We start from the raw sequence: 13,845 nt of genomic DNA, 5'->3' as shown, positions 1-13,845 counted from the left end.
TCTTTTGTCTTTGTTTCTTAAGTTTTTAAGAGTGGGGGGGGGGCATAAGAAATTTTCACAGTTATTTGAGTCTTATAGGAGTAATATATGGCATGTGGGAATGAGTAGGTGATGAAGGGGGAAAGCTAGCTTCTTAGTTAACATTATCTTTTCAGAAAGGGTTTATGAGCCCCATAGTTGGTCACCTTGCTGGGAGTCGTCCTGGGATACTAGGGCAGGGGTTTACTCTGTTTTCAGGCGTCTCTTCTGCCCAAAGGAAATCTCTACATGCCAAGAATGTAATGTAATCCTTCCTTGCCTTCAGCCCCCAAACCAGAGATGGCAAAGCCCCCCAGGTGTCAGTTGTAGCTTTATTGTGCAGAGTCTGACACTTGAGGACCTCAGCCTACATCAGACTGCTTTGATTTGGACAGCTTATTGACAAAAGACCATCTCAAGCCCCTGCAGAGAGTACTTGGTTTAAAACAACAGACCTGTATTCAGGTCCTGCCTCACAGTTCCAATCTGCAAGTCCAGGTTGAAAGTGAAAGGACTCGGGCAAGTTGTGCTGTTGAAAGTGATAGTTTAGGGGAATAGTCCATGTCCATCCCATCTCCCTGCACAAAGGGGCAGGTCATGTTGGCCTCACAGCCTGAGCTGGGCCTAGAAGGCCAGGGTCAGTGGGAGGCTGGGGTGATGGTGAGCCAGAAAGCCACTGTTTCCGGTACTGCAAAAACATGCAGAGCTTGAGGGCCAAGGCCAGCAGATTCTTTCCTAGAAAGATGGTGGAGACATAGGTATCCTGGAACAGGAGGAGATGAGTGGCTCGGATGAGGCTCGTGGCCAGATTAACTGTGAACAGGCTGAGGAGAGGGTAGAGCACCATGCGATGTGGCAGGGGCTGTGGGCCTTGCAGGCTGAGCTCACCCAGGGCTGCGCACGGCAGCAAGAGCAGCAGGGCATAGCAGTAGAAGAAGGTGACGCCCTCTGCCCAGAAGGGTAGCACCCTCTGAGGTGGCTCCCACAGCCCTGCCTGTACGTCTAAAACATCCAGCAAGTCCATGACCACCCACAGTAGGTGGCTCCGGAGTTCTTCACGCCATCGGAAGGTTGACAGGATCTCGGGGGTCTTTGGAGACCCCAACAGGGCAAAGAGTCCAGGCACACTGAGGGCTAGCAACAGGGTGAAGGCCTGGCGAGCGGGGGGCCCGGGGCAGTGACCCTCAGCCCGGCAGCTCCGGTAAATGAAGTAGACCTTCATCTCTAATACAAAGATGTAGAGAAACCAGAGCAACATGGCGCAGCCCCGCCGGGTGGTACGGGCTTGGGGACCGGCACCGGCCACCACAGGGCGAAGCACTAAGATCAGGCAGATGTTGCCAGCCGAAAGCAGCAACCCCAGACCCAGCCACCAACCTCCTGGGCTCTGTCCCAGAAGATAACCATCGGCCAGCAGCATGCTTCCTGAAATGAGGGCCACTACCAGCCATGTGGGGCAAGAGGATACCATCCTGCCAAGCCCTTCGTGCCCACCCACAGCTGGGCATTCCTTCTCGCCCTTTGCCTACTGCTCTGTCTCTAGTTCCCATTCCCCTTTGTCTTGCCCCTGCCTCGGGTCCTAAGGTGCTGAGCCTCTCCTCCCGCTCTTAGGGTGCCCTTCCCCTACGGCCTGCCTGAGCCAGGGTCTCCCTCCTCCTCCACCCTGGGCCCACGCATACCCACTCTTTTGTCCCTAGGGACTGTCATCGGTCCCCGGCCCCCTTCTCAGTCACCTCTCTGGGCAGCCTGCGGCTGGTGCTGGCGCTCCACGCAGGACACGGGCCCCGAGTCTCTCCCCATTTCTCAACTCCTTCCCCCCACTAGGAGATACCTGGTCCCGCGGCCCCGCCCCTGCCTGGGCTCGGCCCTGGCCTGGGCGTGCCGCTGCGGGCTGCAGTGCGGGCGGGACCCGAGCCGAGGCCGCGCGCGGCGCGCGCAGAGCGCGCTCGGCCCGGGGAGGCGGAGAGGGGCGGGGCCGGGCGGAGAGCCTTGGGGGAGGGACTTCGGCTTACTGGGGGATCACGGGAGAGGGCGGGCCAGCCCCCAGGGCAGGTTTAGGGAGCCCTGGGGTGCAGCGTGCTCGGGTCCCTGGAATATAGCAACTCGCCTTTCTCTGGGGCTCTAAGCTCACAGCAGCCCCGTGAGGTAGGCGCGCACATATCTCCCTTTTACATCTGAGAAACAGGCCAAGGCACAGAATGACCTGACCTGCCCTGCCCGAAGTCGCCCCGCTATTTGGCGTCTCTAGGCAGGGACTCTAACCCAGCTCTTCCCAGGCTCCCGCCTGGCGCGCTTTCCAGGGACTCGGTGTGGCCTGAAGTTGGGCACCCAAGTTGCCTTGAGATCTTTTCCTAACGACGGCCCTGCCTCGCCGGGGCCCGGGCTGCCCCCTTCCCTTCCCAAGCCTCTCCCTCCAGCACACAGTCCTGGATCCTATTCCCCTGGAAATCACCCCAGGTGCCGGGGCTATCGGAAGGTGGAAAAAGTCCGAGCAGGAGGGGAGGGGCTGGCGGTGGTTCGGGTTCGGATCTCCAGGGTGTGGAAGGTAGAGGGTGGGGCAGGCCCCAAGGCAACCAGGTTGGGGGGTGCAAGGGCAGGCCCCTCGGGCTCCGGGGCTGCATATGCCAGGACTTGGGGCCGGTCCTCCTGCCTCCGAACATAGCCCTGGCCCAGGAGGTGGAGGATGCAGGAGAGGACGTCGGCCCCATTACACTCGTCCTCACCGCCCGTGCTGTTGCCGGGGTCTCTGGGGGAAGGCTGGCCCTTCTGCCAGGCCTCCAGCACCTAGGGACACACAGAGATCACTGTCGTCCCACCCCGATTCTCCATCAGAATTCCCCCTCCGACAGGTTCTCTACGTGCCCCAGCATGCCCATGTGCCCCTTCCCCGGGGGCCTCTTCATCATGGAGCTGGATAGACAGATGCTGCTTCCCAATAACCATCCCTAGAGAACCCCTAGGCCACCACCTTCCATGGACCTCTTTCCCCCGTACCAGACAGACAAGCTGGTCAATGTGCAGGCCTTTCTCGCCGTGCGCTTTGAGGATTCGGACAAGGAGGCAGCTCAGGAGGTTCCTCTTCCTCTCCAGGGTTCGGCATTCATCCTCCTCCACACTCAGGTATGTCTGGGGGGGGAGCAGCCACAGGGCCTCCCCCCCAGGCTCCTCCTCCACCTCCGGAAGCCGCAGCACACCTGAGACACACCCACCCGAATCCACCCCCCACACATATATATTTCTCTGACTTATGGGATCTGGAGACTCAGGCTAGGTAGTAAGGCCTAGAATCCCCTGCTCTTTCCTTCCTTCTCCTCCCCTTCTACAACCCCCTGTCCTGTCCTGAGGAATTTTGTCCTGAATTAGGGCAGAGAAGTCTCCAGCTGCTATTACCTACCCCCGGGTGGGAGACCCTGGCCTTCCTGGAGGGTCAGGGGGCCAAGCCCTGAAGTGAGGGGCTTAAGTGCTTGCATCAGAAGCTCTGAGGGCAGGTCTGAGGTCTGCAGCAGCGTCTCCAAGGCCACCTCCTAGAGAAAGGAATCAGAATCAGCCAGAGTTTGGGATTTTAGGAGTAACCCAACCCTGACCCGATGGATGAATACCTCCTACAACTCTGACAAGTATTTTGTGTCTCTGGAAGAACAGGTTAGTAGGGACGGGGCGGAGGGGAAAAAAGAAAAGCTTGAGAAAAAGCATGGAAAACAAGAGAGACAGGAGCATTCTCCAAGTGATAAATGGTCAAAATATATGAAGAATTTTGGGAAGAAGAAATCAAAGTAATATATAGTCATAAAAATGCTCTAAATTATTATCGATTAGAGAAATGCAAGTTAAAACAACTTTGAGGTATCATCTCAATCTATCAGAGTGGTTAAAATGATAGAAGGGGAAAACGACAATTGTTGGAGGGGATGTAGAAAAACTGGCACACTAATAGATTGTTGGTAGAACTATGAACTGAACCAACCATTTTGGATAGTAACCTGAAATTATGCCTAAAGAGTTTAAAATTGTGTATATTATTTGACCCAGAAATAATACTATTAGATCTTTCCCAAAGTGATGAGGGAAAAAGGAAAGGAATCTGTAAAGCTCTCTTTGTGTTGACAAGGAACTAGAAATTAAAGGTCCAATAACTGGGGAATGGCAGAAAGCAAGTTGCGGCATATGACTGTGATGGGATACTGGTGTGCTATAAGAAATGATAAGCAGATTGATTTTAGAAAAACATGGAAAGCCTTACATGAAATAGTGAAGACTGAAATGAGCAGAACCAAGAGAATATTGTATTCAGCAACAGCAATATTGTTCGAAGAGACAACATTATCTGACTAGCTGACAAGCTAAGAATGACTAAGCTGTTCTGAACAACGTGAATATTTAAATCATTCACAAAGAATTTATGAAGGAAAATACTATCTGATATATGGAAGCATATATTATATGGTTCCACATATATATCTATATCAAATGGTAGCCTTTTCTAATATGGAGTTGGGAGACATAACTTGGAACTCAAAATGTAAAAAAAATTATAAAATGTAAAAAAGAATATAGGAGCAAAGATGGGAATAAAAAGATAGATGGGGGTGGTACCTCCATTTGGTTAAAATGCAGAAGAAGCCACATCTGTAAAGTAGAGACATGAAGAGTCTGAGCTCCAAATGACAGTTCGGCCCTGCCCAACCATGACCACTGCAGTAGGCGCTGTGCCCCCAAGACTGGCCGATTCTGACCTAGTAGGTAGGACAAGAAGGAATATTCTATAGTAGTCTTTCCCCCTTCAGTACTGTACACAGAATCATAAATTTGAAACTTGTTTCCTTCTAGGAATCTCAGTGGTCTTCTAGTTCAAGTGCATTTTAGAGAGGAGGAAACTGAGTTGGAGAAAGCCAGGTGATTTGCTCTGGGGACACTCAAGTAAGAAATGGCAGAGTCAGGATATGAACTCAGGTCTGCTAGCTCCAAATAGAACAATCGTCCCACGGCATCATCGGCCTATGGTTCTGTGTGTCTATCTCTCAATCAGTCAATTTATATTTGTGGATAATCTGATGTGTCTGCAATCTCATTATTTTGGTAGTCCCAACAGTGCAGATTGAAACTTATCCATGTCTACTCATCCTCATTCCTGTCCTGAAAATCTGCCCTAAGCATGGTGATTGGAGTTCTTAATGACAGTAATAGCAGCTGATCTTTTAATCAGAGCTCTAAAGTTTACAAAGAACCTTTTAATCTCTTATTTACAGAAGAGCCTTAAAAATGTCTACTGGGACAGGTAGATGATGCAGTGTATAGAGCACCGATCCCAGAGTCAGGAGGAGCTGAGCTCAAATCTGGCTTCAGACACATTAATAGTTAATAGCTGTGTGTGAGAGAGACAGAGCGAGAAGACAGAGACAGGGAGAGACAGACAGAGAAGGAGGGGGGGAGAGAAAGGGAAGAGGAAGACATTTATGTTAATAACTTGCCAATAGGTGGGATTTGAATTCATCTTCTGTCTCTCAAAGGTAACACTCATCTGCAATATGAAGGGTCTCTACTGACTATATGTCTTGCACTCTGCTTGTTGCTGCTGGAGGAATCATAACACTAAGGATAGGAACCTTTCCCTCACTCCCCTAAGCTCACTAGTTGATGGGCAAGGGCCATTTTCCCAGAGCCCCACCCACCAATCTGAGCAGATGCCATTAGAATCTCCTGTTCTCTTAATTTATTAAAATCACTTTTCTCTTTACTCCCTCCTAAACAAATGCCAGCCTCCCCCTCCCCCCAAGGGAGAGAATATGCAAGTTCCATTCAACTCTCTGTTGTCTTCATGAGCCCTTCTAGTACTGCAGCTTTAAGGTGAATATGATCACTCTCACCCTGTGGATGGTCAGGGAATTGTCACCCACAGTCCACTCCAAGTAAGAAGGTAAGACTACAGGGCCTGACCACAATGGCAGGGGCACAGCGGACTTCCCTTCAGCCCTGCCCCTGAACCTTTCAATATGAATTGTCTCTCTCAGACTGCAATCTCCTTGAGAGCAGGGATTATTTTGCTTGTAGCACTTTGCACACAGCAGGCACTTACTAAATTTTTCCCCATTTTCTTTTAGTCCTTCACCATCTCTGTTGTCAGTCCTACTAGAAAGGTGAGACTCATCAGAGTGGAAACTAACTGAGCAAAAACTGTGTTTCCAGGACTAAGTTTGGAGTTCTGTGAGGGCAGAGCAGGGATCAAATGTTTTTAGACTGTTTGCGTGGTTTGAAAATTGTCCCCTCAGTGGGTAACCTTCACATTTGTCTAATTCTGATATGTCAAGGAGAAGTTTTTGGCATTAAAAATATTTAAATTAAAGCAAGCAAAGAAAAAAATAATTCTTGTTGCATGACACTAGGTATTGCTCTTAGCACTGGCCCTGGCTTTTTTGCCTGAGTCTTGAGGACTTTGTCTCTTTCATTAGAGAGGAAGTTCTCCCTGAGGATGGGTAACATGTTTCCCTGTTTCAAATATCTTCTGTTTCCAGAATCCAATATAAAAGTTTGTCCCTAGCAGATATTTAGGGGATATCCCACAATGGAAAAGGCCCTGGCCTGGGAGGAAGGACACTAGGATTATAGTCTAGCTTTTCTGTGACTACTTGTGAGATCTTGGGCCAATTACTTCTTGCTTGGTCAGTTTTCTCAACTGTCAGATGAGGAAATTGGCCAAAATGACCCCTGAGGTTGTATCTGGCTAGCTTGCTTAGCATTCTATTCCACCAGAGAAAAAACAGATTGGAGGGAACGGCTTCTCCAGCACGATGATGTGTGCTGAAGAGATGAACCTTTTGTCCACCTTTGATTTTACTGTCAGGCATGTCCTACTTTTCCTGATCCCATTCCTTCTTCATCTCATTTTACAGAAGAGGAAACTAAGGCAAACAGAGAGAAGTGATTTTCCCAGAGTCAGCTAGTTAGGAAGTGTCTGAGGCCAGATCTAATTCAGGAAGAGGAGTCTCTCTGATTCAGATCTGAGCTCTATCCACTGGGCCGCTAAATGTCCCCCTCCCTTTGATACCAAAGAACTTTTATCTTGAATATAACATGAGATTGGTTCACATAGGTTTAAAGTGGGAAAGGACTGCAGAGACCCTCTTGCCGCCCCTCTCGTTTTACATAAGGAAACGAGTCCAGAGAGAAAGGAAACGATTGATCCTAATGGTGGTAGCATTGGCCCAGGTGAACTTGTGACTTGCTCAAAGTTGGTGGCAGGACCTGAAACCAGGTCTTCTAACACTAAAGCTAGTGCTCTCTCCGATGAGCCAGAGGTGACCAGCTTCATCTCCATCCTCTCCCATCCCTCCATCACCCCAACCCCACCCTAAGTGTCAAGGTTCCAGGTCATGACCAGAAACTTCCCCCTTACTTTTCTTCTTAAACCTGGAGTCCCCTATGGATGGGCAACCCACCCCTCCTATTCTGTAGCCCCACGTCCCAGCTGTGCCCCCACCCACTTACTCTGACTGTAGAAGTTGGAAAACCGGGTGAGGCTGGTGCTGAGAGCCGGGGGGAAGTACTTGGTAGGCTCGTGCAGGTAGCAGAGGGGGGACACGGGCCAGCAGCGGGGAGACAGGACCAGCACAGACACTTCAGGGACTGGCTCCTCAGCCACCAGCTCCTCCACTGGCTGTGGGGACAAATGTCTCTCAGGGACCTTCTTCCTTCAAGTTGGTCCAATTTAACAAACACATAATAAAATCTTACTATGCACAAGGCACTGGGTCAGGGGCTCTGGGGAATATAAGCATAAATACCACATATCCCTCTTCTACCCAGGGAAGGGCTTCCTCAGCTCCATATATTTTCTGTCTGCCCATCCTTAAATGCCCTGTCCCTCCCCTCCCCCTGGGGATGGGCTTCCAGCCTCTCTGTCACTTCATCTCCTCCTGAGGATGGGTCCCTGGTCCCAGATCTCACCTCCTTCTAGCAAAGGGTCCCCGGCCCCAGATCTCACCTCCTTCTAGCAAAGGGTCCCCAATTCCAGATCTCACCTCCTTCTAGGAAAGGGTCTCCGGCCCCAGATCTCACCTCCTTCTAGCAAAGGGTCCCTGGCCCCAGATCTCACCTCCTTCTAGCAAAGGGTCCCTGGCCCCAGATCTCACCTCCTTCTAGGAAAGGGTTCCTGGCCCCAGATCTCACCTCCTTCTAGGAAAGGGTCCCCGGCCCCAGACCTCCCCTCTCTCACCTCACCTCCTGCCGAGGCTGGGTCTCTGGCCCTTGTCTGTCACCTCCTCTTGAGACTGGGGCCTCAGCCCCTGCCTCTTGCCCCCACCCTTCCTGAGATGGCCTCCAGCCCTTCTCTTTCCCTCTTCCTGTTCCAGGGTTTGGTCAATCTGCTAAACTGGAAGAGGGTGGAACTTTCTTACTCCTCCGATTTCAGGGCTCCCACTCTCGGGTAGTCGTTGGGAAGCAAGGCCCAATCTGCTCCAACCGGCCCCCCACCACTCCCCAAAGGCTCAGGGAGTCTGCCAGATAGTACCCCAAGTCATAGCCCAGGGCCAGGGGCCGGACTCAGTGCCCTCACTGCTTCCTCCTCGCTCTGGAGGGCCCCAGTCCCCACTCGCCCACGACCGCCCCCTGGTGCCCCTTTGCACCCCTCTGAGGCCCTCTATACTGGTAAAAGTGCTCAAAGGTGGTGCCACTCTAGGCCGAAAGGACCATCATGGCTCCAGGCTCCGCTGAGCTGGCCCATCTCTTCCCCTAGGGGCCACCACCTCCTCTGGATCTGTGGCATTGCCCGGCCCATCTCCTCACCTGGGCCGGGCAGAAGGCAAGCAGTGGAAAGGGCAGAAGGATGGGAAGAAGGGAGGGGACTGGTGGGGGGTGGGGGCCCCCTCTGAAGGGGGGGAGGGGGACTCACGTGGGCCGGTGAGGAAGGAAGGCTTGAGAAACCCCAGAGAAAGCCCTGGCGCAGGGCCAGCGGAAGGCTGCCCCCCCCCAAGGCTCCCTTCGGTCCATCGGGCCGGGACCTGCCAGGGAGCAGAAAGCCATGAGGGCGGAGGCCTAAGGGCCCCCCCACCCCCCCCCAGCCCCCACCCCCTTTGCCCTCCCATCCCCTAAGGTGCCCCCCAGGTCCCCAATCCCAACCCCGAGTTCAGCTCCCGACTCTTACTATTCTTGCCATCTGAGGAGACAGAAATGGAAGGAAAAAAGTCCTAGGCTCTCCTCAGTCCAGCCCCCCAGCATTCTAGGATGAGGAACAGAAATAGGAAGAACATCACCAAGAATTGACAGCATGAACCAGGGCCATCAAAGGGATAAAACCATGGAAGAGAAAGTAAAGGGAGGGAACAGCTAGGGGGCTTAGTGGATAGAGCACCAGTCCTGGAATCAGGAGAAACTGAGTTCAAATCTGGCCTCAGATACTTGACACTTACTAACTCTGCGAATCTGGGGAAGTCATTTAACCCCAAATGCTTCAAATTTAAGGGAAAAAAATTGAGGAGGGAGGTGGGTGTCACCCTCTCCCTAAGGATGACATTTCCAGAGACTCACTAGGCCAGGTGAGTAACTTGGACTGGAGACCCGAGGGAGGCTCCACATGCACCAGCAGGTGAGTGAGACATCGGACACGTGAGGTAAAAGCATCTGCTTGTTCCTGTTTGTGCTGGACCTTCTCTCTGTGCTCCAGATACTGGCTCAGCAGCCAGGCCAGGGGGCTTACCCCACTGCCATCTGAGAAGGGAAGACAGTTTAGGAAGATACTGCAACATGGGAACAAACAGCAGGTGAAGAGTCTGGATTGGGGAAAGGGAGAGGGAAAGGATAAGGTGATGATCAGGGGAGGATTAAGGAGTGGTTACCAGGAATGGTTCCTGAAGGGTAACTCCTAGGGTCAGAGTAGAGGATGGTGACAAGGAAAAGCTATTAAGGGGAGGGGTTTCGGGATGGGTAGGGGGGGAGGGGAGGAGGGGAAGAGGGGAGGGAGGGGGCAGTTCTTAAGGAAAAAGCTTACTGTAAGCAAAATTGATGGGATGATTACCAGAGACAGTTGTTAGGAAAGAATTTGTGGGATGGTTACCAGAGATATTATAGGATAGTTACCTGGGACAGTGACTAGGGAAGATGTTACAGGATGGCTATCAGGGTAAGCTCTTTTTTTTTATTGTAAGTTTATTTATTTTTAATACACATTACTTTGTGAATCATGTTGGGAGAAAAAAATCAGAGCAAAAGGGAAAAATTACAGAAGAGACAAAAGAAAAAAGAATGCATGTGTTGATTTATATTCAGTCTCCTTAGTTCTTTTTCTGGATGTATTGGGAAACTTCTTGAGGAAAAGTTCCCAGAGCAGAACTTGTACAAGTTACCAGGGGCAGTTTCTGGGAGAGAGGCAAGGGGATAGTTACCAGGGGCAGTGATGCTCTGCACCAAGGGGCTGACCAAGGCTTCCCAGCAGGTCCTTCCCAGTGCCTGGGCAGCCTCATCATCAGGAAGAAATCGATCTGCAAAACTCTGCTCATGGCGCAAAGCCCCGTTCAGTCTGGTGACAGGGTCAGGAGCTAGAGGCACGAGCCCCTGGCCCTAAGACTATCCCTCAATACAATACCCTGAATATTCCTATGTCAAGAGCCCCCCACAGACATCAGGAGGGCCTCCTCCCCCAGAAATGCCCTATCCCCCTCTCTGAATCCCCCAGACTCTCCCAGGCTGTGACTCTCACCCCACCCTCTTCCCTCCTTTCTTGCTCTCCGCTTCCCCCCCAGATGTCCCTCTCCACACCTAGGGCAGAGCTGCAGCAGGCGCTTCCGGTCCTGAGCAATATCCTGACTCCAGGCTTGGGCTCGTATGGTGTAGAAAAGGTGAGTGCGGCGACACAGCTGCTCACGGAACAGTGGCCAGAAAGTGGGTTTGGGACCCAGAACCTCCACCCCTCGCACACGGGTGTCAATGCCACCCTGAAACATGTGACTGTCAGTGACTTTCTGCAGCAGCCAGGTTCCCTCCCCAAATCCGCCTCCCCACCACTGGAGGCAATTGGGGCTAAGTGACTTGCCCAGGATCACACATCTAGGAGGTGTTTAGTGCCTGAGGCTGGATTAAAACTCAAGTTGTACTGACTCCAGCCTGTCACTTTGTTTACTGTGCCATTTAGCTGCCCTATGCTAGAGCTAGCTATTATTTTATCCAACCCTCTTTTTTTCAGAGTAGGAAATTGGGTCCTAGAAAAATGAAATTTTTATACAAAGTCTCAGGTAGTAAGTGGTAAAATCAAGATTAGACTCCAAACCTCGTAATAGCAATAGCAACAGCAGCAGTTAACTTTGTTACTATGTTATCATGTGCCAGGCAGTGTGCTAGGTGCTTTACAATTATTATCCTACTTGAACTTCCTAACAACTCTATTATTTTACCAGCTTTATAGGTGGGGAAACTGAGGCAAACATCAGTTAAATAATTTTCCCAGGGTCACACAACTAGTAACTGTCTGAGGTTGGATTTGAACTCAAGTCTTTTTGATTCCATCTCTTCGTATCATGTCATCTAGATGCTCCAACTCTTTATCAGCTGATTCCAAATATCACAATCTTCTCAATACATCTCCCATATTTCTAGGACTATACTGTTCACTGAACTTCTTCTCAACCAATTAAATTAAACAAACTAGTATTAAATGCCTATTATATACAAGAAAATGAATAAGTCCTTATCCTCAGGAAGCTTACATTGAATGAGCTCCATTCAAATTGTGTAGGTACCTGATCCCCTTGCCTAAGATACATTCTTGTTCTCCCTTCCTCTCTCCTTCCTTCTCTCTCTCTGACTGTGTCTCTGTGTCTCTTTTCCCCCTCCCCTTCCAAAAGCTCAATGTCACTGAATGGCTTTATCCCTCTCTCTCTACTCCCTCTTCCCTCTCTCGACCCCCTTTTACCTGCTGGCAGCGCTTGATATGGATCTGTAGGATGGGCCAGAAGCGGGTCATGTTCTCCAGAAGAAGCACCCGCGTGTCAGAAGGCATGACATTTACCTGCATTGGGTTGAGAGGAGTTTGTAATCCTCATGACAGAGAAGCAAAAGTTCTACATCCTGTTCCTAACACTTTCTTCACCTTCTCTGCCACCCACTCCCCAGATTCTACAGATCTTCTGGACCCTACAACTCTGGTTCTGTCCCATTCAGGGAAGAGTCAAACCCTCTCTCCTTGTGGAATAGGACACATGGATGCACTGGGGGACTGGGTTCTCCCCACAGGGGGGACAGAAGTGATGCTCACAGTGCTGAGCTTTGTGCTGACAGAGCGGGCATGGTCTCCCCCCAGCACCACCACCCGGGCCGGCATGTAGCTTGAGTCTTCCTTAGACACCAGGAGAGTCAGCTGTCTGGAAATAAGAGAGGGAAGAAACTCATCAGTGACGAGATCCATGGGAGAGCTCAGAAAACCCCTTTACCTTGGCTTCAGGAAGTTATTATTTTCCCTCAAGCCAAGGCACAGAAATTTCGAGTATATTTCTAGACTGGAGGGTGTGTGTGTGTGTGTCTGAGACAGAGATAGAGATAAATGGAGAGAAACTAAGGTACAGAAGTGTAATATGTTTGTCCATAACACAGAAAAGATGTTTTCAAAACTTCCTTTAACCCATGGAGTCCCCACCTGACAATGGCCCCTTGATGCATGTGTAATGTGATGTAGTGAGACCCTGTAGTGCCGCTGGATTCCCAGTAAGTCTTGGGGTTTCGGTCAGTCAGTTTGTTGGCCCCGAGAGAATTAGACGACACCTCCATCTTCTCCCAACACTTGTCCTTCATCTCCACATCAGAGCCTAGGGCCAAATAGGAAAGAAAGAACAAATTTGTCTGGTTGAGGAAAGGACACAGGACAGAGAATTATAAGGACAATTATAATCTCTGCTGCTAGAAAAAGGGAGGAGTGGCAACTCTATTGGGTTGGGAGTTGGGGCTGGGGGAGACAGCCACTGACCCTAGCCAGAGGGAGCTGGAGGACACTGACCCTGGCAAAGATGCCTGAGGAAGACGTCAAAGAAAGGGATGTTAATGGGCCGGTGGGTTCTTCGGTGCTCTTCAATCTGGCCGAGCACCATCTGTAGTAAGACCACAGGGATGGAGGCAACATAGAGGGGGACAGAGGGACAGGAAGGAGCACAGTGACAAAAATAAATTTGTATGTGGAAAAGGTCAAGGTATAAAGCAATTTTGTTCACTCTTCCCGTCTAAACCCTAAAGAATGACTGTCATAGGAAATTGACAGCAGACAGATGGACTCGGGATAAATTGAGACTTTTTTGGATATGGCCTATGCAGTAATTTGCTTGACTAAACTATGTTAGTTATAGGGTTTTGTTTCTCTTTTTTAATTAACAGTGAGGTGTGGAGATGGGGAGAAATGTTGGATTGTTATTAATTAAAAAATTAAATTTACTTTAAAAAATCAAGGTGTTAACAACATAGAATTGTAGTTTCTCATATAAAGCCTCTTTTTCTATTGTATTATGTGTATGTAAATGCCTGTCTTGTTTGGTGTTTAAATTCTGTATAAATTTTATATATGTGTGTGTGTGTGTATGTGTGTATATGTATGTATATTTGTAAATTCAAAATAAATTAAAAAAAAAGAAATCAGGCACAGAAAAAAATAACCTCTGATTAATCATATCATTAGCCCAGTCCCCCTTCACCAAACTAGGTAACTGGCTCATGTGCTGTTCTTTCTTCCCCCTTCCTCTCTTGCCCAAAACTCACACTCTCACCCAGCCTCATCTCCTACCCCTTATCTGTCTTCTTCTCCCCAGACTCTACCTGCCTCCTTTCCATCTCCTCCTCAGTTCTATCCTCTTCATCTACCAT

At 50.1% G+C, this 13,845-nt stretch overlaps 2 protein-coding genes across 2 annotated transcripts in view; both read right to left on the bottom strand.

The window, feature by feature from the left end:
• Window positions 1-336: 336 nt before the first annotated feature.
• Window positions 337-13,845, bottom strand: part of CUL7 (cullin 7) — a 28,856-nt gene continuing 15,347 nt past the window's right edge. Inside the window, exons 10-24 of the mRNA XM_031968620.1 lie at window positions 12,992-13,082; window positions 12,635-12,803; window positions 12,257-12,362; window positions 11,915-12,010; window positions 10,765-10,940; window positions 10,392-10,525; window positions 9,538-9,717; window positions 9,108-9,166; window positions 8,903-9,011; window positions 8,682-8,796; window positions 7,501-7,703; window positions 4,612-4,751; window positions 3,413-3,542; window positions 3,013-3,212; window positions 337-2,802 (exon numbers count right to left, since the gene is read on the bottom strand). Coding sequence (XP_031824480.1) covers window positions 2,485-2,802; window positions 3,013-3,212; window positions 3,413-3,542; window positions 4,612-4,751; window positions 7,501-7,703; window positions 8,682-8,796; window positions 8,903-9,011; window positions 9,108-9,166; window positions 9,538-9,717; window positions 10,392-10,525; window positions 10,765-10,940; window positions 11,915-12,010; window positions 12,257-12,362; window positions 12,635-12,803; window positions 12,992-13,082 — 2,226 coding nt within the window. The 3' untranslated portion in view covers window positions 337-2,484. The remainder of the gene's footprint in view (window positions 2,803-3,012; window positions 3,213-3,412; window positions 3,543-4,611; window positions 4,752-7,500; window positions 7,704-8,681; window positions 8,797-8,902; window positions 9,012-9,107; window positions 9,167-9,537; window positions 9,718-10,391; window positions 10,526-10,764; window positions 10,941-11,914; window positions 12,011-12,256; window positions 12,363-12,634; window positions 12,804-12,991; window positions 13,083-13,845) is intronic.
• Window positions 614-1,489, bottom strand: LOC100932025 (transmembrane protein 121-like). Its single transcript, XM_031968621.1, has one exon. The coding sequence runs from the start codon at window positions 1,487-1,489 to the stop codon at window positions 614-616; it is 876 nt and encodes a 291-aa protein (XP_031824481.1).

This window comes from Sarcophilus harrisii, chromosome 4, assembly GCF_902635505.1.
Source record: "Sarcophilus harrisii chromosome 4, mSarHar1.11, whole genome shotgun sequence".
Lineage (NCBI taxonomy): Eukaryota > Metazoa > Chordata > Mammalia > Dasyuromorphia > Dasyuridae > Sarcophilus > Sarcophilus harrisii.
Note: the sequence above shows the minus strand (reverse complement) of the source record. Positions and strands in the feature narration are given on the sequence as shown.

What these genes read in the sequence shown, in the direction of transcription:
- LOC100932025 (XM_031968621.1), bottom strand. Translation starts at nt 1,489, where the DNA reads ATGGTATCCTCTTGCCCCACATGGCTGGTAGTGGCCCTCATTTCAGGA.